The 25,201-nt window shown below is 35.8% G+C and overlaps 1 protein-coding gene across 1 annotated transcript in view; it reads left to right on the plus strand.

Moving 5' to 3' along the window:
- Positions 1-15,966, plus strand: part of LOC105834776 — a 100,719-nt gene extending 84,753 nt beyond the window's left edge. Inside the window, exon 6 of the mRNA XM_036295099.1 lies at positions 15,059-15,966. Coding sequence (XP_036150992.1) covers positions 15,059-15,228 — 170 coding nt within the window. The 3' untranslated portion in view covers positions 15,229-15,966. The remainder of the gene's footprint in view (positions 1-15,058) is intronic.
- Positions 15,967-25,201: the final 9,235 nt, after the last annotated feature.

Genomic DNA, 25,201 nt, shown 5'->3' on the forward strand with positions numbered 1-25,201 from the left:
AAAGGAATCGCAGCTCGATACGTCTCCAGTAAGAAGACAGCCCGTGCCTTTTTTTCGTCTTCGTGCTCCGAGAGCCCGCCCTCGTCCTTTTCCTGCAAGAAATCGGTTCGCCTCCACCCCATTGGTAGGATATACGTTTCGCATTATCGATGCGAAGCGAGTTCACAGCCGCGCTCTCGAAGGTACCCCGGAATAGTAAGAAGTAAGCACCCCCGGGCGTGCGCACGAATGTTGAAGTCTGCAAAGTGAGGAAAGGGCCACGAAGAAGTGGCGGAAGAGTGTGAAGCGAAAGTTGGACGCCGGAGGAAGGAAGGAAGGGCATTACTGGAGGAAAGGAGACGCGCGTGAGAGATTCGCTTCGATTAGTAAGTAAGTTGGCGACGTAAGTTCCATCTCGCCGCTTCGGATTTCTCCTCTTGGACATCTTCACGAGAAGTTCCTTCTTATTTCAATATCATTAGGTACACTAGAAATCGCGCGAGATACTGCGTTAGAGAAGTTCAGCGAGATGCGAGAGAGAGCGGTAAGCGTTACGCGTTCTTTCTTCCACGAGATATTGGGCCGGTGGAATGTAATGACGATGATAAGAAAGGGGAACAAGTGTTAAGGTATCTATTAATGATACGCGCACGTTACGGAAATTACTTGAAAATTCAAATTACCATCACGAAACGAGGAACCTCGTATCGCAGAGAAGCACGAAAATGTAGCCTTGTCATTATACCTCGATGAAATGTGCGCTAATACGAAACGCTTCGATGAGCACCATAGTTGCTCAATTTGCTAACTCGCACGGAAGCGAAGGAAAACAGACAAGGCGAAACTCTCCTGCTCATTATTTCGACGAGTTTCTGTACGTAGATTCTCTGAGACTTTCTGTTTACTTGTATATAAAGGATATCAAACAAATATCATTCATACTGTCGGCACAAAATAATAATTATTATAAATTTATATTAAAATGACTGACACATAAAAATGTCACATATAAAAATATATAAAAAACGAGTAAAAGGACTTCTAATTTTATGTAGAACGTTGTTTAAATATTTTATCAATTATCAGTTTCTCTAGTATTAGATAATACAAAGACTAGAAATAAGAAGTGCCCTATATTTTCAATTATGAATTTAAAATAGCTTTTATCTTTCACAATTAAATCAGTTGGATTCTTAATAAGATTTCTGAAACACGCGAGATCCTCGAAAAATCGAAGTTTCCAGAAAATTCTAATATCACGTTAAATAAAAAGGAAGATGTATTATGGCATTGCAATTGAATGTTCTTGGATTAAAATAAAATTAAAATGTTTGTAGTTTAACAAAATCATATCTGTAGTGCTATATTTAAAATTTTATTTTCAAACAGCAAATTTCTAGAATTCCTACGAACTCCTTTTTTCTTTTATTTTACTTTTTGTCAATTATTTACACTCTTATACTTTTCATATTAATTTATTTTACATCTAAATCCAATAAAACAATTGCAATTCAATATTTACTCACGTAAATATATGTGTATATTTGTATATTGTGTGTGTGTGTGTGTGTGTGCGCGCGCGCGCACGCACACACACACACACACACACACACATTCCTTCGTTAATATTAAATAATTCTCATTTTTATTTAAAAAAAAAATATTATTAAGTTTAATAATAAACACGTAATAACTTTCGAAAATTATAATATAATAAGAAACAATAGAAGTGACACACAACTAGGGGGAGGAACAGCTAGTTATAAAAAAAATCAATCAAATATAAAAAAGTAAAGACTTCTTTATATTTGATTGATTTTTTTATAACTAGCTGTTCTAGTACTTGAACTAAAAAAAATAAAAATATTAGAACACACAATCGTTAAACTAAACACCGTGAACAACACAACCTTATATATAATAGCGGCATTTTTTTCAAATTACATTATTACATTATTTGGTCTACAAGAGAATCCAAGAGAGAATCTTGATGGTAAATAATAATTTTTTTGTAAATTTAATATTTGTAGCATCTACAAACCGCGCCGACACATTTATCAGTTTTGAAACAATTACTAGCTAGATATTATGATGCACTGAACTAACTCGATGCTGTAACGCATCTGTAAGGTCCCCCCCTTCCCCTTCCTGAATTACTGCAAATAATTTATTACGAGAAATAATTCCTCGGCCAAGGTGGTCAGTCCTGGCTAAGGTATGTATTATTTTCGCAATAATTTATATATAGGTTTTGCGAAAAATAATATCTCAATTAGGATGGGCCAATCCTGATTCAGATATTAGTTTTCGCAAAAGCTAATTATTTCCAATAATTTAGGAAAAGGAAGAAATCTTATAGATGCTTGGTGAGTACAAATATCTAGCTAGTAACTGTATTTCAAGACTGAAAAAAGTGGCGCGTATTTCATAATGAATTGGAAATATTAAATTCACTGAAAAAATATTATGCAATAGTAACATTTGTTGCAGACCGGATAGACAATCTTATCTTTATCATTATAACATTTTTGTAGCCCTGTTTTTAAAGAGTTTCACATCGTATCTAAGAAAATATGAATTATTACGAATTATTTTCAATTGAAATTGAGATAAAATTTCTTTATTTAGTTAAAAAATTTAATAATTAAAATTAATACGAGTCATAAAATAATGTTTATTTTGGAAAATATATTATGAACTACATATGCGTACGAGCCATTTGTCAATAGTCCAAATAAAAAAAAATGTAAGAGTAAAATTAACTGATAAAGTGAAAAACCTGAAGTTTATGTTGAGGAGGTTTGGTGCAACTATAACAGACATTTAGATTCTAGACAATAATAAAAATGTGCCTAATACGAGTACATCTGAAAGTATTTAAATTTATTGATTTAGATAATAATTAATTATTGAGACATTTTTACTAGAATATTGGTAAACTAATTTGCCAAATTATATTTAGTAAAGAAAGACGAAGTGTAAACAGCCATTCGATGGCTGAAAATAAGTCGGGAACCATGGATGTATTAAGAAATTGGGACAAAACTTATAATTTTCGACAAAAAGCACTACTAGATCCGAAAAATGAAGGAGACAAACCATTTTCACTAACGGATTATTTTTTCCAATGGAAACTTTTGTCCTCGCCTCAAAGGTATACTCTTGTAAGTCTATTAAGTATTTTAATTTTATTATATTTAATTGTTACTCAGTCGCTCAATAAGTGATGCCATGGAAAAAGCACAGTAAAGGAAATTAATAATTATTAAAAACTCCGGACAAACATAATTCTCCCGGACAAATTCTTAACGCTTTCAAAAATCCCCCCGGACATCTCCGAATGCCTAAAAAAAAAAAAGAGAGAGAGAGAGAGAGAGAGAGAGAGAGAGAGAGGACGAATGGCAACTCTAACTGCGTCACACATGACCGTCACTGTGCACACGACGCGACGAAAATCTCACGCGATTTTTGCGCCCATTTCCCACAGACGGGAGGGGAGAAGGGCGAGGGGCGCGATCACTTTGCCCATCGATCTATGTCGTCGACTCTGTTCGACATCCCCGACGATGCCTTCCGTGGAGATACTCGCTCTCGACGAGAGGACGGCGAGGAACGCAACAAGATCTTACCTCGCAGCACTAAAAAGACGAAACAATGGCAGCGACGCGACGCAATACTTCGTTGCGTACTCCGGACACTGGGCGTCCTGGGACGACACTCCCGTCGACGAATCACAACACTTATGTGCACCGATGGCGTTTGCGAGCGATCCACGGTGATCGCGAACTCGCAAATCGCCAAGAAACGCGTGATGCGGAAGGATAACTGCGTGTCGAACGGAGATTGACCGCGACACGACGCGAACGCGGGCGACGGTCAAGTACAGCCTGAAGTACGACCGTTGTGCACCAACTACGTCACAACACGTCGTCACAACACGTCACAACACACGACGCGACGAAAATCTCACGCGATTTTTGCGCCCATTTCCCACAGACGGGAGGGGAGAAGGGCGAGGGGCGTGATCACTTTGCCCATCGATCTATGTCGTCGACTCTGTTCGACATCCCCGACGATGCCTTCCGCGGGGAAATTCGCTCTCGACCGACGAGAGGACGACGAGGAATGCGACGAGATCTCGTCTCGCGGCACTAAAAAGACGAGACAATTAATGACGGCGACGCGACACTTCCGTTGCGTACGCCGGACACCGGCATCCCCGGCGATGCCTTCCGCGGGGAAATTCACTCTCGATCGACGAGGACGCGAGGAACGCGACGATATCTCACCTCGCGGCACCAAAAAGACGACTTACCGAGTAGAAAAACGCACGATCGTGAAGCGCAAGCGACGTGACCTTCCGCTTGCGTGTTCGCGATGGTACTGAGTCGCCTGGCGAACCGTGGGAGGGGGCAAGTAGCCGATTGGCCTTGAGAATCGGAAGAAAAAATTTGTGGAAAAGAAAAAAACTCTAGTGTTTCGGCTTTCACATAAAAACATGAGCTCTGCTTCCAAGAAAAGATTAGCCACATACATGGGAAGGCTCGATGTTTTGATCTAAAAATTTTTCGCAACATACCGCATAATTTTCTAATAATTTGAAACTGTATTATTGGTTCGTCTGTATTAAAAAAAGCCAACTCTTGGTTTAAATATAAAATTGGTCCAAAATAATAAAAAATGAAACATACACAAACTTAATTTGAATAATTTTAATTAAAAAAAAAATTAAAAAGCACAATTAACGGAAGACACAAATTATATTGCACAAAATTAAATTTGTTTTCATAAAAATTTGCTCATTAGATACTGGAACGCTAATTTTCAGAAAAGAATTTGTGATACTATTTTTTAAATAATGAGTAAAATTAAAGTTTAAAAAATATTTAAATCTGCAGGATAGCTACTTGACATAAAGGACATATAGCATTTTATCTCTTCATATAATTTAATTTGGTTAGCACACATTGATGTGCAATGTGGAAGTTACGAATATTTTATCAGAAACGAGACAGAAGAGAAATATTTATTTATTTATTTATTTATTATTGTATACGTCCATATATTGAAAAAACTGGCTGAATCTAATAATTCTTTTCGCATATTAATTTATATAACATTTAATCCTAAAAGAATAAAAAAGAAAGAAGAAAAAAATAAATTCGATATTTTTACTGTAAAATATTAATTATTTCCTTCTTTGCCAAATTGTGTAAATAAATCAGATCTGTACTCAAATATATCTAGATTTCTTATCGTTTTAAATTATAATTCAATTTATTCACTCTTAAATTGACTGTAAATTCCACGAGAAAAATTAACTACAAATTTGAAATTAAAAATTAAACCAGTATTTTATTGTAAGTCTAATAAGATTTTAATTTTATTATATTTAATTGTTACTCAGCCGCTCAATAAGTGGTCGTGCCATTGAAAAAAGCACGGTAAAGGAAATAAATAATTAAAATATTTAAAACCCCAGTCGCATATAATATTTTTCCGGACAAATTTTCAATACTTTCAGAAATCTCCCAGGACGACCCCAAATGTCCTTAAAAAAAAGAGGACAATGTCCGAGGAAAAGAGGACGGATAGCAACCCTATCTAAGGGTAATAAAATATAAATACCCGTATTGTAGATCAATATATATATATATATATATATATATATATATATATATATATATATGAAAGCAAATAGTTTGCAGGTATCGATTGTTCAAAATGACTCAAAGCTAGTAACGAGATTTTGAAAAATGTTATAGTCAAATATTTAGCGATATATGAGATCTATCCGTTTTACAATTTTTTGAACAATTTTATAGACTTTTATGTAAAAATGTATCCAAGTATTAAATATGACTACCAAATAATTTAAATTGTCAACGTTTTTGTTAATATTTGAATATTTATTCAATCTATCTCAAATATTGCAAATACCTGTATAATTTTTATTACAATCAAATAATTATTTCAAGAAAAAATACAAAATTTTTAAATAAAATGGTATTAAATCGTTAAAAGCTAAAGAATTCATCAAATTAATTATTACAATTTGCATATATTTTATCATAAAATAATCCACATAATTTGATATTCTTTATAACCTGAAATGATAGAATCTGGAAATTATTAAAAAAAAAAAAAATTAAACAGTAATTTGTCATGGCAGCATTTTTTCAAAAAGTTGTCTGAAACGGATCAAGTTTAGCATTTATACTTCTACGTAATAGTTAACAATTTTGCACGAGAAATATAATACTAAAAAAATGTAATACAAAAATAACATAAATTATTCACTCATATAATTTGCCCGGTGGATTTTTCTTTTAAAGGAGTTTCTTTTTTCTTTCCGTTTTCTTGGACTTTTCAAGGATTTTAAATCTATCACGCTCATACATCACTCGTGAGAACTCTCGCGGGTAATTACGAGATCGCGTGTGAACTTATGAAAAAAAGTATCCCGCGCGATACTTTACGCGCGGTACTCTGAGAAATGCAGCATGACGAACCGATTCGCTTGTAGTACTCGATGGCAATTTGCCGGTGAAAACTGAATCACTATTCACTGGACAGTGTCCAGCACATGAAACGCGCAAGCCACACAAGAGCCATTGAACAACTCGTGGCACTGCTGCGTTTCTGATACGCTCGCTTCCCCATCGTCAAACTTTCAGACCCTCAGGGCCTGAAGCTCTTTGGCCACGCGCGTACCCGCGGGAAGATATGCAAGATATACGTATATGAATACAAACGTCGCTATAGAAACAATTATCACAGTAGTAATGTATAATTTTCATTCTCCGTCACTCCGATCTCTTCAAACGAGAATAAATAGAACGAAATGTACATGGGTATACTTCGATAAAGACACATCGACTCGATAGATATGCACGGTAAATGTTTTATTAACCAAATATATTCCTGTACCTAGACATTTACATAAATAATTTATATTAAAGGCCAAGGCCAAGATCGATTGTCATTGATTTGAATTATAATATTTTACATATAATATATAATGCTTTATGTTTATAAAATAAATTTTACTTCTGATGTATTTCTTTTGTTTTTTATGTTCCTTTGAGATTTCATATTAATTTCGAGCTATAAATTGCCGTATATTAAATCTAACAATTTAATAATTAAAATTTATCTTATTTAAAAATATATATTAATTGATTTATTATCTGCTTCATACCGAAAAATTCTAAAAGAAATATTAAAATTATGTAATTTTAATAACTAAAAAAAATTTTATTTTAATAAACATAACAATAAAATTCAATTGCCAATTAATCACGGCTATTAAATTCATTGCTAATTAAACACGCACTAATTGTCAAAACATGACTTGTATTAATTTTTCTTTGATACAATTACATGCTCTCATGTTTTTAAATTAAAAGCTCTTTGTCTGAAAATGTGTTTTGTAGATTCTACAATCATATTAAAATGCAAGTACGATACGCAGTCAAATGTAAAATGCATAATGCTTTTATTTTCATCAGTTGGAACATAATAAAAAGAATTAAATTTTATATTGTATCTACACGTAATAATTATAACAATATTAATCTATAAATACTGCATACTTAATTATTGACAGAAATCATATTAACGATAAATTCGTGACGCTTATCAATTATGTACCACGTGTTAATATGCATCTCGATTCATGATTATTTATATAAGTGTAAATAATGTCGCGCTTACCGGAAAATGTAAAAATTATCATATTAATGGCATACATTTCGCAGTAACTCTTTGTAATACAGATTAGCTGCAGTCCCTTTTGCGTAAGAGAACGCAATTAGTTTTTCGATTTCGGCGGGACACGCGCTCCAGAAACGTATTTCAAATTTACTTTCTTCGATACAGGAGTTAGTCATTATATTGATTCCCCGTTCCAATCAGCAGGATTTTTTCTTCTCGCATAAACGTTTCATTTGCATGCAAATAATGGCGTCTGTGGCGTAGTTTTAGTCCTTTGTCTTGCTTTACCATCGGTTCAGGTGCAAATTCGCGACAGTCTAATTCCATCAACTACAAATTGCATTGAGCCAGCAAGTACGGAAGCGTATGATATTCGTATATACAGATTACCTTCTATTTTTCTATACTTTCTTTTACATCTACCAATTTCAAGTCGATTCCTTTCCGACGAAAATAATCATCGTTACGTTACTCTTCTTCAGAATTCTTGAATATTCAACAATAATGTAATAATATTTATAAAATGTTGCCTTATGTGATGAAGAGAGAGTAATCTGTAAAAAATTTTACGTAACCCATTGCAATAGATCACTGTCAGAAAGAGAAGAAGAGGAAAATTTGATATAAACCGTGGGGGATGCACGATAAAATCTGCATGTTTTGACAATCAGAACGAAACAGTTTCAAGTACCTCGCGGATTGGCAATTTGATTGAACGTGGAAATGAGTTATCAGAAATGGAAATCAAATTTCGAAGCAGGCAAACGGTAGATACGATCCAAAATCGACTAGTAAGTTCGTTGCGAGTGTGATGCAATATATCCCGCTTTATCTGATGGTGTGATCATCCTTTGCGACAATCACATGTTGTAAGCACTAACTAGATCATACATATTCATGACGAAGTACTTCATTTGTTTGCTTTCATTACCCTTCATTCCATAAAAATCTTTTTTCGTTACGCTTTGTGAAGGTGCCCGTTGCGCTATGGATGTCTTTATTACGTGGCATACTGTATTAAGGTAATAAAAGGTGAATATTACTCATTTTAAAGCACAGTTTTCACAGAGTAAAAATATATGAAGAGTAAAAGCATTAATAGATAATATTTCATATGCCGATAAAACATTAATAAAGACTATGCAAAATGTAATACCTGCAGGACTGCTGTAAAAATATTATAATGTCGCGTACATTTTGCTTGTTTGATCTAAACAGAAGACTCGATATACGGTCACATAATTAATAAACTCAAAGTTAATAATGAAAAAAAAGTATTTAACGCAACTGAATATTCCGCTTAATCTAATAAGAGGAATGCTGTCGAAGAAAACAACTTGTTTTGCGTAGAAAAAGAAGAAAAGCAATTACGCACAGCCGTGGAAACTGTTATAAAGAGAACTATCGATGAGTGACATTGATAGAGAACGGTGCCATCCTCGTTCATTTCACCCGTGTCACGTCCCGGTTATAACTCCCCTTTTCCTTGCCCCTTTGATTCAACGTGTTTACCTAGGCGATTCACCGACGTATAACATTGTAATCTGTTATACGTGGCGTCGAATGCGTTATGACAGAGGAACGGCGACGGCGCATCCGATCTCCCCTTTAGCCGCATTCGAGAGGCGGTGGACGGCGCGCTAACGGCACTGGAGAAATTTCAGGCTTCGGAGAGCCGACGTTTCCGACTCGATGCGACCCGACAAATAATTGGCCATCCGCCAAATACCATCTCTACACGTGCTAAATGTCACCGCTCGGCGAAATCGCGCTTAGAGAAGAGAGAGAGAGAGAGAGAGAGAGAGAGAGAGAGAGAGAGAGAGAGAGAGAGAGAGAGAGAGAGAGAGAGAGAGAGAGAGAGAGAGAGAGAGAGAGAGAGAGGGAGAGAAACACTCCGTGAGACAACGAATTTCGCTTGTGATTTTCACCGCGCCGCGGTATGACAGTGGACATGTGGCGATGGACATGTAATTCACGCGATGACGTGCCGAAAGCAATAGTCAACGGTACAATAGTCAGCAATAGTTCACGCACAACTACTACTTTCAGCTCATCGTCACGCAGGGACCGCGGATCAATGGCCGATGTCGGTCGGTGTCCTCCACATCGTTGAAGTTACGTTGGAATGGACGTTGAAGTGGACGACCTTTCTTAAACTTGTATGTCACGTATCGTCGTAATAATTTGTGATTAGTCCCTGCTGTGCGCAAAATAATTATTTATAAATTTAAAACTGCAACAATATGTAGCGCGTGCATACTTGTAATCACACATCTGATTCAATTTGATTCTGTTATTTGAATTTTTTTATTTTCAATAATCATCAAATATCTTTTCCCATACTTGCAGTCTTCAAACGTTTAATATTTGTGAATTCTTACATGCGCAATTAATTTGTCGTCTATAGAGATGTTTACCAAATTGTAAATATTATAATTTTGCAAACTGCCTAATTCGCTATTATAACGCAATAATGATTAAATGGAGCAATGGTTTGCGGTTTAATTGGGTAACGGATTAAGCACACACAGGTGCAATTTACCACGAGCTAAGTGAACCGTAACGAAGGTAGCCCATCGAATGAAGTGCTCCAGAGGTCGATTGACGAGAGGAGAGCAAACGTGTCGTTAACAAAGTAATTTTTCAAACGAGCAAGCATTATTCTTGAGTTAAGCCGATGAAGGGGTTTATCGAACGTGCACGTCGGCAAAACAAATGGCTATTCGGCGTACGTAATTCTCCTATATTCTATTTGAGAGGCGCATTGTGTATATACTATACAAGTATATACATACACATCGGGCGGGAGAGACAGAAATTATATCCCGTATCCGGCATTGCAAATGAGATAATTTCCCGAGCGTGATGTGAGATGTCGTTATTCTCATAATTAAAAGTTGAACTCCTAACTTGCGGCTGCTCTATAATTATCTCAATTATTCCGGGAGGCGAGTATTTTTTTATGATCAGGCTCGATCCGCTGACCTCTCCCTTTTTAGTAATATTCAATACTTCATGCGTTTTGCAAATGACCCAGTCAGACGTCATAAAAACTTTATTCGCAGACGTGAACGTCGCAATGACGTCGTCCTATATCTCACTGAAAATAAGAAGGTAACATCCGTTCTCTTCGCAATTATAATGCGAAGAAAACTTGGACTTTTACTGGATATGCCTTCTTAAAAATTGATGTTTTTACCATGGACACGACAGAATCGGAGCTGGCGAAAACTTGTCTATTTCGTACCGAAATAATACCGTTAACCTGTTTTAATATCAACAGAGTTGTGACACTCTCAGAGATTATCTTCGTGAAGAAAAAGGAAAAGAAGATTAAATAAGAAAGACAGAATTTATAGAAATAGAATTAAATTTTTGCGCTTTTCTGTCGTTCTGTCTTTCTCTCTTTATTATTTTTAAAAGGCGCAGATCTGTCTTTAATTCTGTGCAATAAAATTCATTTCAGTAAATGCCTTACTTATGCTTTAGAGATGACTTAAAAACTTAGAAAGCTCGCTTTCGAAAGAGAAGTATCTAAATTATTTTTTATTTTCTATATATTATATAATATTTTCTGATTTATTAGTGACCGCTGCTCGGAGCAGAAGATTCGATGGCGTACGATGCATGACGAAAGCATGAGGAAAATACAAGTCGTGATGCACGTACGACCAAGAGTCGTAAACCATCAGTCGTAAAGCTCAAGCATTTACGGACGCGTCGCGCACTGAAATCAGAGTCTTTTCACGAGAAACTTTTTCACACCGCACTTGCAACATTTCATTCAGAAAAATCACAACTCTAGAGTGATGAATTAAGACTGAATTCATTACATGAAATCGTACAATGTATGCAAGGATAATACATATGAATAAAAAATATGTATGTACAAAAATTTTTAATTGCAATAAAATTTGTTTTATTTTTTGAAACATTTTTAATGTTGAAAGTTTCTTCGATCGTCCGCTGTCGAATGCGTGTGTTTTATTACAAAAAGGAAAATAACAAAACAAAACAAAACAAAATAATATCTAATTGGATTAAGAACCTATAGTGCAGATTGTGATGTCGCTTGCAGTAATCGGAAAAAAGTGGAGATCAAGTGGGATCTTATGAGTCGTTCTCTTGTCCAACGTAATAACGAAATATAATAAATAGCATGTTGTTACCAGCTCTGGCAAACCTCCAGACTGTTGCCGACATGAATCGTCGTCGAAGGCTATAAAAGGGATAAGAGCTCAGGGAACAATAATACTCGGTCTAATCGAAAATGTAATGCATAAAAAAATAATGCATAGTAAATTCTTATATTTACAAACAATTGGAATTTAAACACGTGTATGTACCTCCTTTTTGGAATGAAGTGCTGAATCGGCTAACGATGCAATGAAGATACTTGCTGTCAATGCTGTCATTTTATTTCAATTTGTACAGTTTTACGTAATTTTATGAGAGAGTTCAAATAATCTTAGAAATATTTTCTCAATTTCATAATGATGTATATAGTTAAATCGACTTCCCATTATTTGAGTAGACATATTAATCTCACAAGTGCCATTTTTTTCGTTTTCAAATGAACGCAACACCGTCCCCAACGAGTTTATTAATCCGATGAGCCATGAGTGTAAAAATACGCAGTTGAGTATCGGTAGATTTATCATGCCAGCGGACGGACGAAAACGAATGTCCCGTAACAATTAATGACTGCTACTCCTCCACGATAACGAAAGCATTCGAGGAAAAGCGTCATTGAAAACGGTCACAATATCGTGCAATCATTAATAAAAAAAGTCTAATTCGATATCAAATATTAAAATAAATGCAATTAGAGAATTTAAATAGAAAGGTACATATATCAATGACAGAACAATAAGAAACAAAATAATTAAAATAAGAAATTTTTTTTAAATCTTAAGTCCGATATAAACGTGAAAAAATATCGTTGATAAGAATATGTAATATAAAATATATTTAATAATTATAAATTGTGAACATAAAATTAACATAATTTTAACGTAGTTTTAATTTTTAAAATGTACGTTTGTTTCTCCTTATTCATATATTCTAATATATATTGTACAATTCGTTGTATAATTAAAATTATTGTTAGTGTACATGTATGTGGCTAAATAAGTCAAATATTACATTGTATAATGTTTGTATTACACATCCATTTTAATTTAATTGAATTCATAATAGGTCAAGCGTAAAAACTTTAAATTGCGAGATTATCCTTGAAATCCAGTCGTTGACTTAAATCCTGTAAAAAAGCCTTCTCATTTCCATTATAATTCGAGTAATTCTTTCGCCGCTTCGGTTATCTGTAAATTGATTAGCAAAGTCTGTTTAAAGTCGACTTTAACTGATGCGTAAAGCCGATTAAAATGCAACATCGGAAACTTGTTAATCTCGTTAGAAAAGTGCAGATAGTAGCAGTATAGCTGAATTATGATCCGCGAAAAGAAGGGGGCGAAATTACAACGACTATAACTAGAGTTCGCGCTCGTTTCAGGCTTCACAGGCGCAACCGTTCAAATTATTTCCTCGTTCCAGAGAAATTACTATCGTGCACTTTTTGCCGAGGTTCTTTGCATCTTCCTGCCAACGTTATCCGACGGCGACCGGCACGGCCCTTCCGGTAATTTGCTTTTTCCCCTCCCGGTTTGCTTGGCTCCTTTCTGCAGTGGTGCCCACCACTCTTCCTCTTTCTTGAAAATTTAATCGCGGAGCCGCGACGTCGCCTTTAATGCGATTCTTCGCCGCGTTCCTCCTTTTACCTTGCCTCGTTTTACCGAAGTTTTATTTCATGCCGTCGACATCCGCCGACGCGAGACTTTCTAAAAGAGCCATCCGCGTTCGTTGCGGTTAATAACGGCAACCTTTTCCGGAGGACACTCGCTAAATCTTAAAGAAAGAAAAAGAAACACATCGGGATGTTTCGCTATTGCGACATCGGTTAAATATCGCCAGCGCCACCGGAAAGGTCAGAATAAATCGGTTTTCAATATTAACGAATGCCATTCTGAGGGTTGGTTAGCGAAATTAAATACGTCCTCCTACGGTTTGGAACGGAATCACGGTCTAAATTTTGCAATCGTAGGCTAAGATCCAGGAACCAATTTCGACTCCTACATTCAATTTCATCTTACTTCAACTCTTCGTTCAAATACGTTAACGTTTTAAGAACCCTTACAACGACGAGCGAAGCGTATAATATAATACCCAGCCAGTCGTGAAATTACGAGATACTACAAGAGATTCTGAATCGTAATTTTTATGAAAAATCTCATCTTGGATAATCGTGGACGTAACATGACGAAAGCGTACTTGTCCTACGTGAGATCCCGCTTGACGTGAGATTCCTGCTTCGCGAAACGGAAAGTCAGCATTCATTATCAATTTTGTCCGTTCTAAAGAATAATTACTATATAATTACAAAACATAATTACCAATAATTATAGTACGAAAAAATACAGACCTTTTTTACAGATCAATGTTATAAATTTAAATCACAAACGTGTATGCAAAGATTTTGCTAAAATATCTAAAAATTTAGCTAGATAAGATCTAAAAACAATTTTGTTGGGCCGTTAAAATAATTATGTAGAACACTCAAGCTGATTGCTGGAATGTCAAAACTTTTTGCAGCTTGCTTGAATGTTCATCATAATTATTTTAATGATTCAAAAGAACTATTTGTGGATCTGTGTTCAACTAAGTTTTTAAGATACTTCAGTAAAATCGTTCTTTCCGCGTGTCGAAAATATTTAATATCGGTTATTTTTGTTTATGATCGTAAATAATATGTATGGAAAATGATAATGAAAATAATTGTGATTGCATTTACTATGTAAAAATGTTTAATTTATTTTTACCATCCATATCTTGATAAAAAAAATAACTGTCGAAATGAAGTCCTCATTCTGACTCGCATTTAGCAGTATTTCTAATGCTCACGGGCGAAATCAACAACTCAAATTACTGTCTGCCCCTTTCACTTCGAATCAAATTACTTAGCCGCCGGCGGTACATAAGGTCGTAATTGCGAAGGAAACTTCTCAAAAGATGCTTAAGTTCGGGAAAACTTTCTTAGGCTCGTTCTCAAATTTACATTTTCCGCGTTCTAGCGAAAGGAGACTTTGCCAGTCTACCGACGACTTTTACCGATGCAGCGCCATCACCCTGGTATAATTAAACTTGTCGCATATCCTTTCGGAACGTCGTCGTATCTATTACTCGAGAATGGAGCAGTCTCGGAGTACCTCGCCGCGAATCTATGTCGACACGTTTCATAAAATTTCATTACCTTTTCGCGGCAGTTATCCGCGGTTCGTTAACATAGGACTCACTTTCTGTTGAGCAGGAGCGAACGGATGCCCCGGACGGAATTGGCCCTGGAATGGTAATCGTGGCGCGGCGATAATAATGGCTATCATGGCGGCCACCCTGTTCCTGATGATGACATCGCTGACGATGACGGTACCCCCGATAACGAATGTACTATCGAGGTGCGAGCCGACGGTTAGCAGGTAGCTCGCGGGCATCCTCCATGAAGATATCGCTACCATTGTCTGATCCGATTACGTCGTCCATGTAAAACCTAGTAGTCTAGGGCTTCCAGTTATATATGTTACTATGTATAGAATAGATAGTCGAATAACGATGATTTTTATTCTTGAGGAGCCTAAATGAAATGGGGAGGAATTGGTGAAACGCTGGCGGATCGGCACGGGGCTACGCGTAATTCATAATATACCGTTACTTTCGAATGTTGTCTTTCGATGTAAATTGTTGATCATTAATAAGGAAGCGGAAAAAACTGACATAAGGAAATATTAAACAGCGTCCGTGTATCGAGACATAGGCAATATGGTTACTGAAAGCAACAAGGTGAACGTGAAATTGTTACCGAAGAATCAACTTCGTGAGCGATCAAGATTAGAGGGTGGCACAAATGTTTCAATATAACTGAGGAGAAGAAGATAATAATGTGATTTGATTTTCGTTTACGTTTTAATTTTAATTTTCTGACGGGACACACACGTCCGTTTCTGTAAGCGCGATATTTATTAGTGATCGGAGTGTTCACCAAGTGTCAAATATAGATTATACAGGGGTAACTATATGATAATTGATATGATAACGTTAGCGCAGTAACGAGCGGCGTTCTGCTCAATATTCGCTCCTTTTATGATGTCTAACAGAAAACGCATCATAGGTACTGATTTGTAATCTGTACAAATTGTAATAAATTATAATACGAACCGTAAACATGGCGTATCGTATTATTGACCACATTGTGAGCATAATATATTTTATACTGTTATTTTATTTTATTTCCTTATATTTAAGCGGATTTTCTCATCAAGGAATAAGATTAACTGAAGAGCTAGGTAAGTACATTTTATCTCTTTGTACTCTCTTTCTGTTATTGTTCTGTTATTTTTCAGCGCCTTTGTTGTATATGTATTTATATTATTTATACATTCTATTGCCGCGTTTTTCATGCAGCGTTTTATATTTGCACATGCAAACGCTCGCAATTGAAAAATAAATTGGTATAATTTTCAGACTCGTGAGCTCTTAAAATTAAACCTTAATCCAGAAGATACCTTTAAAACCTTTTAAATCTTCAAAGCGAGTTGGTATTGATCCACCCATCTCATGTGAGTACGCACGCGTTTGCACAAAATACTCTTCGGCACGACTTAGCATAAAAATAATTAACCGGCTGCACATCTCTCTCTCTCTCTAAAATGTTTCAGTATTCTTGCTTTCGCAGAAACGTTTTAACCTTTACGACTACCGGTGTCAATTCTACGGGAGAAATCTAATTGGACCAATCTCAGTTCGGATCGAAATGCCTGACATTTAAAAGCATTTCTCTCTCGTCAACCGAGAGTGCGCGAAGACTTGTTCATTATGCAATATGTTAATGTGGGGCTATCTGGTCAGTTTGGAAAGTCCTAAACCGGATTTAAGGGTTTCCAAACTGTGAATACGCCAACTTTCTCAATCATTTACAAAATCAAGTAAAAAGAGGCGAAATAAAAATAATAAACTTTTATATCTTTAAACATCACGAGATATTATTTCAAGATAATTTCAGTACAATTTTAGTGTAAATTTGTGTACTATTTTCTGACAATTTCGCTATACTCTTCTAAAGGAACGGTACCGAGGCGCGGCGAGTAGTTTAAGAAGTCTTGCTGAATACCGAATAGAGTCTCACAAATGAGGAGGGAAAAATAAAGAAGAATGAACAGGGGGAAAAGTAGCAAGAGTCATGAAAACAGTCGGATCAGCTGCTCCGAAGGGCTTGGCAAATTGCAGGAATTGCAGGAAACGTTTTATAAGCGTTTCCACCAGTAAATTAGATCGCTCGTAATTCCGCTTCTCGCGGAACAGGATATATTGTCCGTATATCGTCGCTTCCGAATAAAAAGGCGTTAACTCGGAAGCCAATTGAAAATGATGTTAACTCGGAAACCAGTTGGAAAAGGTGTTAACTGGGAAGCCGGTTGAAAAAAACGTTAAATCGCGCGCTTAAATTTTGCGTTTTATTTTAAGTTGGTAGCGCTGCCGAAATAATTTTGGTGCTCTATCTATATGTGCATATTAATTTTTCGTTTTAATGTTTTATTTTTCAATATGTTTTAAATTAAGCACCAAAATTATTTCCCCTGCATAAAACATCGGATTGAAAAAAATTTAAAAATATTGACATTTTACAAAGAGCAGAATTCAGAAGATATTCAATTAAATATTTTCTGAATTGTTTTTTTTAAAGGACTCAATTCATTTCAAATATTAACTCTCGCATTCAAAAGAATTCACTTTACTCTAAGCATTTTTCGCATTCGATCGCAATAAGAGGTATTCAAATAAATGCGAACCCTCGCATTAAAAAAGATTCACTTTTGCTAATTGTTATCGGATTCAGAGGCATACAAGATTTCATGATTCTATTCTCAATATCGCACTAAAAAGTATTGGCCACGATCCAATTCGAGATATTTGTAAAGCAGAATTCACAATAAAATCTCGTGAATGCGAAACACTATTTTTGAATAAGACATTTTATGCAGGAGCGGCAGTGTTGCCAACATAAATTGAAGCGGAAAATTGAGCGCGCGAGTTTTTCAAACGCCTTTTTCAACCGACTTCCCAGTTAACACCTTTTCCAACCGGCTTCCCAGTTAACGCCCTTTTTAATCGGCCTTCAAGTTAACGCCCTTTTCAATCGGCTTCCAAGTTAACGCCCTTTTATTCGAAAGAGACGAATGTGTCTATATATCAAAAGAAGAGTAGAGAAAGATCGCTAATGTTGATACAAGACTCCTAAAGCAGCATCCTTTTATATTTCTCGAAAACTAAACATTGTACTGCATCAGTACTGATAAAAACATAACCTAAGCAATCTGTTTAGATAATCACAAAATAAAACTCCGTCGTTTATAGATTTATAACTTTTTTCTATGTAAAATCTGATAAAAACAAATTTATTAAAAATGAAAATGAGATTGAAAATGCAATATTTTAAATTCGTTAACTAATTCCTTTTCTATGCAGCTGAAGCTAGCAGCCAAAGGTAGCAGCCAAACGCCGAGCGGCCAGGGCCGAAAGTCATATAGACGTTTCGAGAGGGGCACCATTAAATCAAAGGTTAACAATTCCCTGGTTATAAAATTTTTAACAAACTTTGAAAAATTTGCAAAAGGTTTAGTCATTATAATACATAATCAATCATTTGCGACAAGACTTTAATTTAACAATTGTTATAAATTTTTTAAACTAATTGTTATCGTTTTGTGCGCCTCACGCCTAAACGCGATGTACGATTTTCTTCGAATTTGGCTGAAATTATCTTTCCGTAACGTACAATCGACTGATCGATCATTCGCGAGAGGACGTGCATTTTCGTAATTGTTATAAATAATTAAATAATTGATTTTTATCGTTTTGTGCGCCTCACGCCTAAGCGCAATGTACGATTTCCTCCAAATTTGGCTGGAAATATCTTTCCGTAACGTACAATCGACTGATCGATCAATCGCGAGAGGACATGCATTTTCGTAATTGTTATAAACAATTAAAAAATTGATTTTTATCGTTTTGTGCGCCTCACGCCTAAGCGCAATGTACGATTTTCTCCAAATTTGGCTGGAAATATCTTTCTGTAACGTACAATAAACCGATCAATCATTCGCGAGAGGACGTGCATTTTCGTAATTGTTATAAACAATTAAAAAATTCATTTTTACCGTTTTGTGCGCCTCACGTTTAAACGCAATGTACGATTTTCTACAAATTTGACTGGAAATATCGTTCCGTAACGTACAATCGACTGATCAATCATTCGCGAAAGGACGTGCATTTTCCTAATTGTTATAAATAATTAAAAAATTGATTTTTATCGTTTTCTGCGCCTCACGTCTAAACGCAATGTACGATTTCCTCCAAATTTGGCTGGAAATATCTTTCCGTAACGTACAATCGACTGATCGATCAATCGCGAGAGGACGTGCATTTTCGTAATTGTTATAAATAATTAAATAATTGATTTTTATCGTTTTGTACGCCTCACGCCTAAGCGCAATGTACGATTTCCTCCAAATTTGGCTGAAAATATCTTTCCGTAACGTACAATCGACTGATAGATCATTCGCGAGAGGACGTGCATTTTCCTAATAGTTATAAATAATTAAATAATTGATTTTTATCGTGTTGTGCGCCTCACGCCTAAGCGCAATGTACGATTTCCTCCAAATTTGACTGAAAATATCTTTCCGTAACGTACAATCGACTGATTGATCATTCGCGAGAGGACGTGCATTTTCCTAATAGTTATAAATAATTAAATAATTGATTTTTATCGTTTTGTGCGCCTCACGCCTAAGCGCAATGTACGATTTCCTCCAAATTTGGCTGGAAATATGTTTCCGTAACGTACAATCGACTGATCAATCATTCGCGAGAGGACGTGCATTTTCGTAATTGTTATAAACAATTAAAAAATTGATTTTTATCGTTTTGTGCAACTCACGCCTAAACGCAATGTACGATTTTCTTCAAATTTGGCCGGAATTATCTATCCGTAACGTACAATCGACTGATCAATCATTCGCGAGAGGACGTGCATTTTCCTAATAGTTATAAATAATTAAATAATTGATTTTTATCGTTTTGTGCGCCTCACGCCTAAGCGCAATGTACGATTTCCTCCAAATTTGGCTGGAAATATGTTTCCGTAACGTACAATCGACTGATCAATCATTCGCGAGAGGACGTGCATTTTCGTAATTGTTATAAATAATTAAATAATTGATTTTTATCGTTTTGTGCGCCTCACGCCTAAGCGCAATGTACGATTTCCTCCAAATTTGGCTGGAAATATCTTTCCGTAACGTACAATCGACTGATCGATCAATCGCGAGAGGACATGCATTTTCGTAATTGTTATAAACAATTAAAAAATTGATTTTTATCGTTTTGTGCGCCTCACGCCTAAGCGCAATGTACGATTTTCTCCAAATTTGGCTGGAAATATCTTTCTGTAACGTACAATAAACCGATCAATCATTCGCAAGAGGACGTGCATTTTCGTAATTGTTATAAACAATTAAAAAATTCATTTTTACCGTTTTGTGCGCCTCACGTTTAAACGCAATGTACGATTTTCTACAAATTTGACTGGAAATATCGTTCCGTAACGTACAATCGACTGATCAATCATTCGCGAAAGGACGTGCATTTTCCTAATTGTTATAAATAATTAAAAAATTGATTTTTATCGTTTTCTGCGCCTCACGTCTAAACGCAATGTACGATTTCCTCCAAATTTGGCTGGAAATATCTTTCCGTAACGTACAATCGACTGATCGATCAATCGCGAGAGGACGTGCATTTTCGTAATTGTTATAAATAATTAAATAATTGATTTTTATCGTTTTGTACGCCTCACGCCTAAGCGCAATGTACGATTTCCTCCAAATTTGGCTGAAAATATCTTTCCGTAACGTACAATCGACTGATAGATCATTCGCGAGAGGACGTGCATTTTCCTAATAGTTATAAATAATTAAATAATTGATTTTTATCGTGTTGTGCGCCTCACGCCTAAGCGCAATGTACGATTTCCTCCAAATTTGACTGAAAATATCTTTCCGTAACGTACAATCGACTGATTGATCATTCGCGAGAGGACGTGCATTTTCCTAATAGTTATAAATAATTAAATAATTGATTTTTATCGTGTTGTGCGCCTCACGCCTAAGCGCAATGTACGATTTCCTCCAAATTTGGCTGGAAATATGTTTCCGTAACGTACAATCGACTGATCAATCATTCGCGAGAGGACGTGCATTTTCGTAATTGTTATAAACAATTAAAAAATTGATTTTTATCGTTTTGTGCAACTCACGCCTAAACGCAATGTACGATTTTCTTCAAATTTGGCCGGAATTATCTATCCGTAACGTACAATCGACTGATCAATCATTCGCGAGAGGACGTGCATTTTCCTAATAGTTATAAATAATTAAATAATTGATTTTTATCGTTTTGTGCGCCTCACGCCTAAGCGCAATGTACGATTTCCTCCAAATTTGGCTGGAAATATGTTTCCGTAACGTACAATCGACTGATCGATCATTCGCGAGAGGACGTGCATTTTCGTAATTGTTATAAACAATTAAAAAATTGATTTTTATCGTTTTGTGCGCCTCACGTTTAAACGCAATGTACGATTTTCTTCAAATTTGGCCGGAATTATCTATCCGTAACGTACAATCGACTGATCAATCATTCGCGAGAGGACGTGCATTTTCGTAATTGTTATAAACAATTAAAAAATTGATTTTTATCGTTTTGTGCGCCTCACGTTTAAACGCAATGTACGATTTTCTCCAAATTTGGCTGGAAATATCTTTCCGTAACGTACAATCGACTGATCAATCATTCGCGAGAGGACGTGCATTTTCGTAATTGTTATAAACAATTAAAAAATTGATTTTTATCGTTTTGTGCAACTCACGCCTAAACGCAATGTACGATTTTCTTCAAATTTGGCCGGAATTATCTATCCGTAACGTACAATCGACTGATCAATCATTCGCGAGAGGACGTGCATTTTCCTAATAGTTATAAATAATTAAATAATTGATTTTTATCGTTTTGTGCGCCTCACGCCTAAGCGCAATGTACGATTTCCTCCAAATTTGGCTGGAAATATGTTTCCGTAACGTACAATCGACTGATCGATCATTCGCGAGAGGACGTGCATTTTCGTAATTGTTATAAACAATTAAAAAATTGATTTTTATCGTTTTGTGCGCCTCACGTTTAAACGCAATGTACGATTTTCTTCAAATTTGGCTGAAAATATCTTTCCGTAACGTACAATCGACTAATAGATCATTCGCGAGAGGACGTGCATATTCCTAATAGTTATAAATAATTAAATAATTGATTTTTATCGTTTTGTGCGCCTCACGCCTAAGCGCAATGTACGATTTCCTCCAAATTTGACTGAAAATATCTTTCCGTAACGTACAATCGACTGATTGATCATTCGCGAGAAAACGTGCATTTTCCTAATAGTTATAAATAATTAAATAATTGATTTTTATCGTTTTGTGCAACTCACGCCTAAACGCAATGTACGATTTTCTTCAAATTTGGCCGGAATTATCTATCCGTAACGTACAATCGACTGATCAATCATTCGCGAGAGGACGTGCATTTTCCTAATAGTTATAAATAATTAAATAATTGATTTTTATCGTTTTGTGCGCCTCACGCCTAAGCGCAATGTACGATTTCCTCCAAATTTGGCTGGAAATATGTTTCCGTAACGTACAATCGACTGATCGATCATTCGCGAGAGGACGTGCATTTTCGTAATTGTTATAAACAATTAAAAAATTGATTTTTATCGTTTTGTGCAACTCACGCCTAAACGCAATGTACGATTTTCTTCAAATTTGGCCGGAATTATCTATCCGTAACGTACAATCGACTGATCAATCATTCGCGAGAGGACGTGCATTTTCCTAATAGTTATAAATAATTAAATAATTGATTTTTATCGTTTTGTGCGCCTCACGCCTAAGCGCAATGTACGATTTCCTCCAAATTTGGCTGGAAATATGTTTCCGTAACGTACAATCGACTGATCGATCATTCGCGAGAGGACGTGCATTTTCGTAATTGTTATAAACAATTAAAAAATTGATTTTTATCGTTTTGTGCAACTCACGCCTAAACGCAATGTACGATTTTCTTCAAATTTGGCCGGAATTATCTATCCGTAACGTACAATCGACTGATCAATCATTCGCGAGAGGACGTGCATTTTCCTAATAGTTATAAATAATTAAATAATTGATTTTTATCGTTTTGTGCGCCTCACGCCTAAGCGCAATGTACGATTTCCTCCAAATTTGGCTGGAAATATGTTTCCGTAACGTACAATCGACTGATCGATCATTCGCGAGAGGACGTGCATTTTCGTAATTGTTATAAACAATTAAAAAATTGATTTTTATCGTTTTGTGCAACTCACGCCTAAACGCAATGTACGATTTTCTTCAAATTTGGCCGGAATTATCTATCCGTAACGTACAATCGACTGATCAATCATTCGCGAGAGGACGTGCATTTTCCTAATAGTTATAAATAATTAAATAATTGATTTTTATCGTTTTGTGCGCCTCACGCCTAAGCGCAATGTACGATTTCCTCCAAATTTGGCTGGAAATATGTTTCCGTAACGTACAATCGACTGATCGATCATTCGCGAGAGGACGTGCATTTTCGTAATTGTTATAAACAATTAAAAAATTGATTTTTATCGTTTTGTGCAACTCACGCCTAAACGCAATGTACGATTTTCTTCAAATTTGGCCGGAATTATCTATCCGTAACGTACAATCGACTGATCAATCATTCGCGAGAGGACGTGCATTTTCCTAATAGTTATAAATAATTAAATAATTGATTTTTATCGTTTTGTGCGCCTCACGCCTAAGCGCAATGTACGATTTCCTCCAAATTTGGCTGGAAATATGTTTCCGTAACGTACAATCGACTGATCGATCATTCGCGAGAGGACGTGCATTTTCGTAATTGTTATAAACAATTAAAAAATTGATTTTTATCGTTTTGTGCAACTCACGCCTAAACGCAATGTACGATTTTCTTCAAATTTGGCCGGAATTATCTATCCGTAACGTACAATCGACTGATCAATCATTCGCGAGAGGACGTGCATTTTCCTAATAGTTATAAATAATTAAATAATTGATTTTTATCGTTTTGTGCGCCTCACGCCTAAGCGCAATGTACGATTTCCTCCAAATTTGGCTGGAAATATGTTTCCGTAACGTACAATCGACTGATCGATCATTCGCGAGAGGACGTGCATTTTCGTAATTGTTATAAACAATTAAAAAATTGATTTTTATCGTTTTGTGCGCCTCACGTTTAAACGCAATGTACAATTTTCTCCAAATTTGGCTGGAAATATCTTTCCGTAACGTACAATCGACTGATCAATCATTCGCGAGAGGACGTGCATTTTCGTAATTGTTATAAACAATTAAAAAATTGATTTTTATCGTTTTGTGCAACTCACGCCTAAACGCAGTGTACGATTTTCTTCAAATTTGGCCGGAATTATCTATCCGTAACGTACAATCGACTGATCAATCATTCGCGAGAGGACGTGCATTTTCCTAATAGTTATAAATAATTAAATAATTGATTTTTATCGTTTTGTGCGCCTCACGCCTAAGCGCAATGTACGATTTCCTCCAAATTTGGCTGGAAATATGTTTCCGTAACGTACAATCGACTGATCGATCATTCGCGAGAGGACGTGCATTTTCGTAATTGTTATAAACAATTAAAAAATTGATTTTTATCGTTTTGTGCGCCTCACGTTTAAACGCAATGTACGATTTTCTTCAAATTTGGCTGAAAATATCTTTCCGTAACGTACAATCGACTAATAGATCATTCGCGAGAGGACGTGCATTTTCCTAATAGTTATAAATAATTAAATAATTGATTTTTATCGTTTTGTGCGCCTCACGCCTAAGCGCAATGTACGATTTCCTCCAAATTTGGCTGGAAATATCTTTCCGTAACGTACAATCGACTGATTGATCATTCGCGGAAGGACGTGCATTTTCCTAATTGTTATAAATAATTAAACAATTGATTTTTATCGTTTTGTGCAACTCACGCCTAAACGCAATGTACGATTTTCTTCAAATTTGGCCGGAATTATCTATCCGTAACGTACAATCGACTGATCAATCATTCGCGAGAGGACGTGCATTTTCCTAATAGTTATAAATAATTAAATAATTGATTTTTATCGTTTTGTGCGCCTCACGCCTAAGCGCAATGTACGATTTCCTCCAAATTTGGCTGGAAATATGTTTCCGTAACGTACAATCGACTGATCAATCATTCGCGAGAGGACGTGCATTTTCGTAAT

The sequence above is a fragment of the Monomorium pharaonis genome, chromosome 1 (assembly GCF_013373865.1).
Source record: "Monomorium pharaonis isolate MP-MQ-018 chromosome 1, ASM1337386v2, whole genome shotgun sequence".
NCBI lineage: Eukaryota > Metazoa > Arthropoda > Insecta > Hymenoptera > Formicidae > Monomorium > Monomorium pharaonis.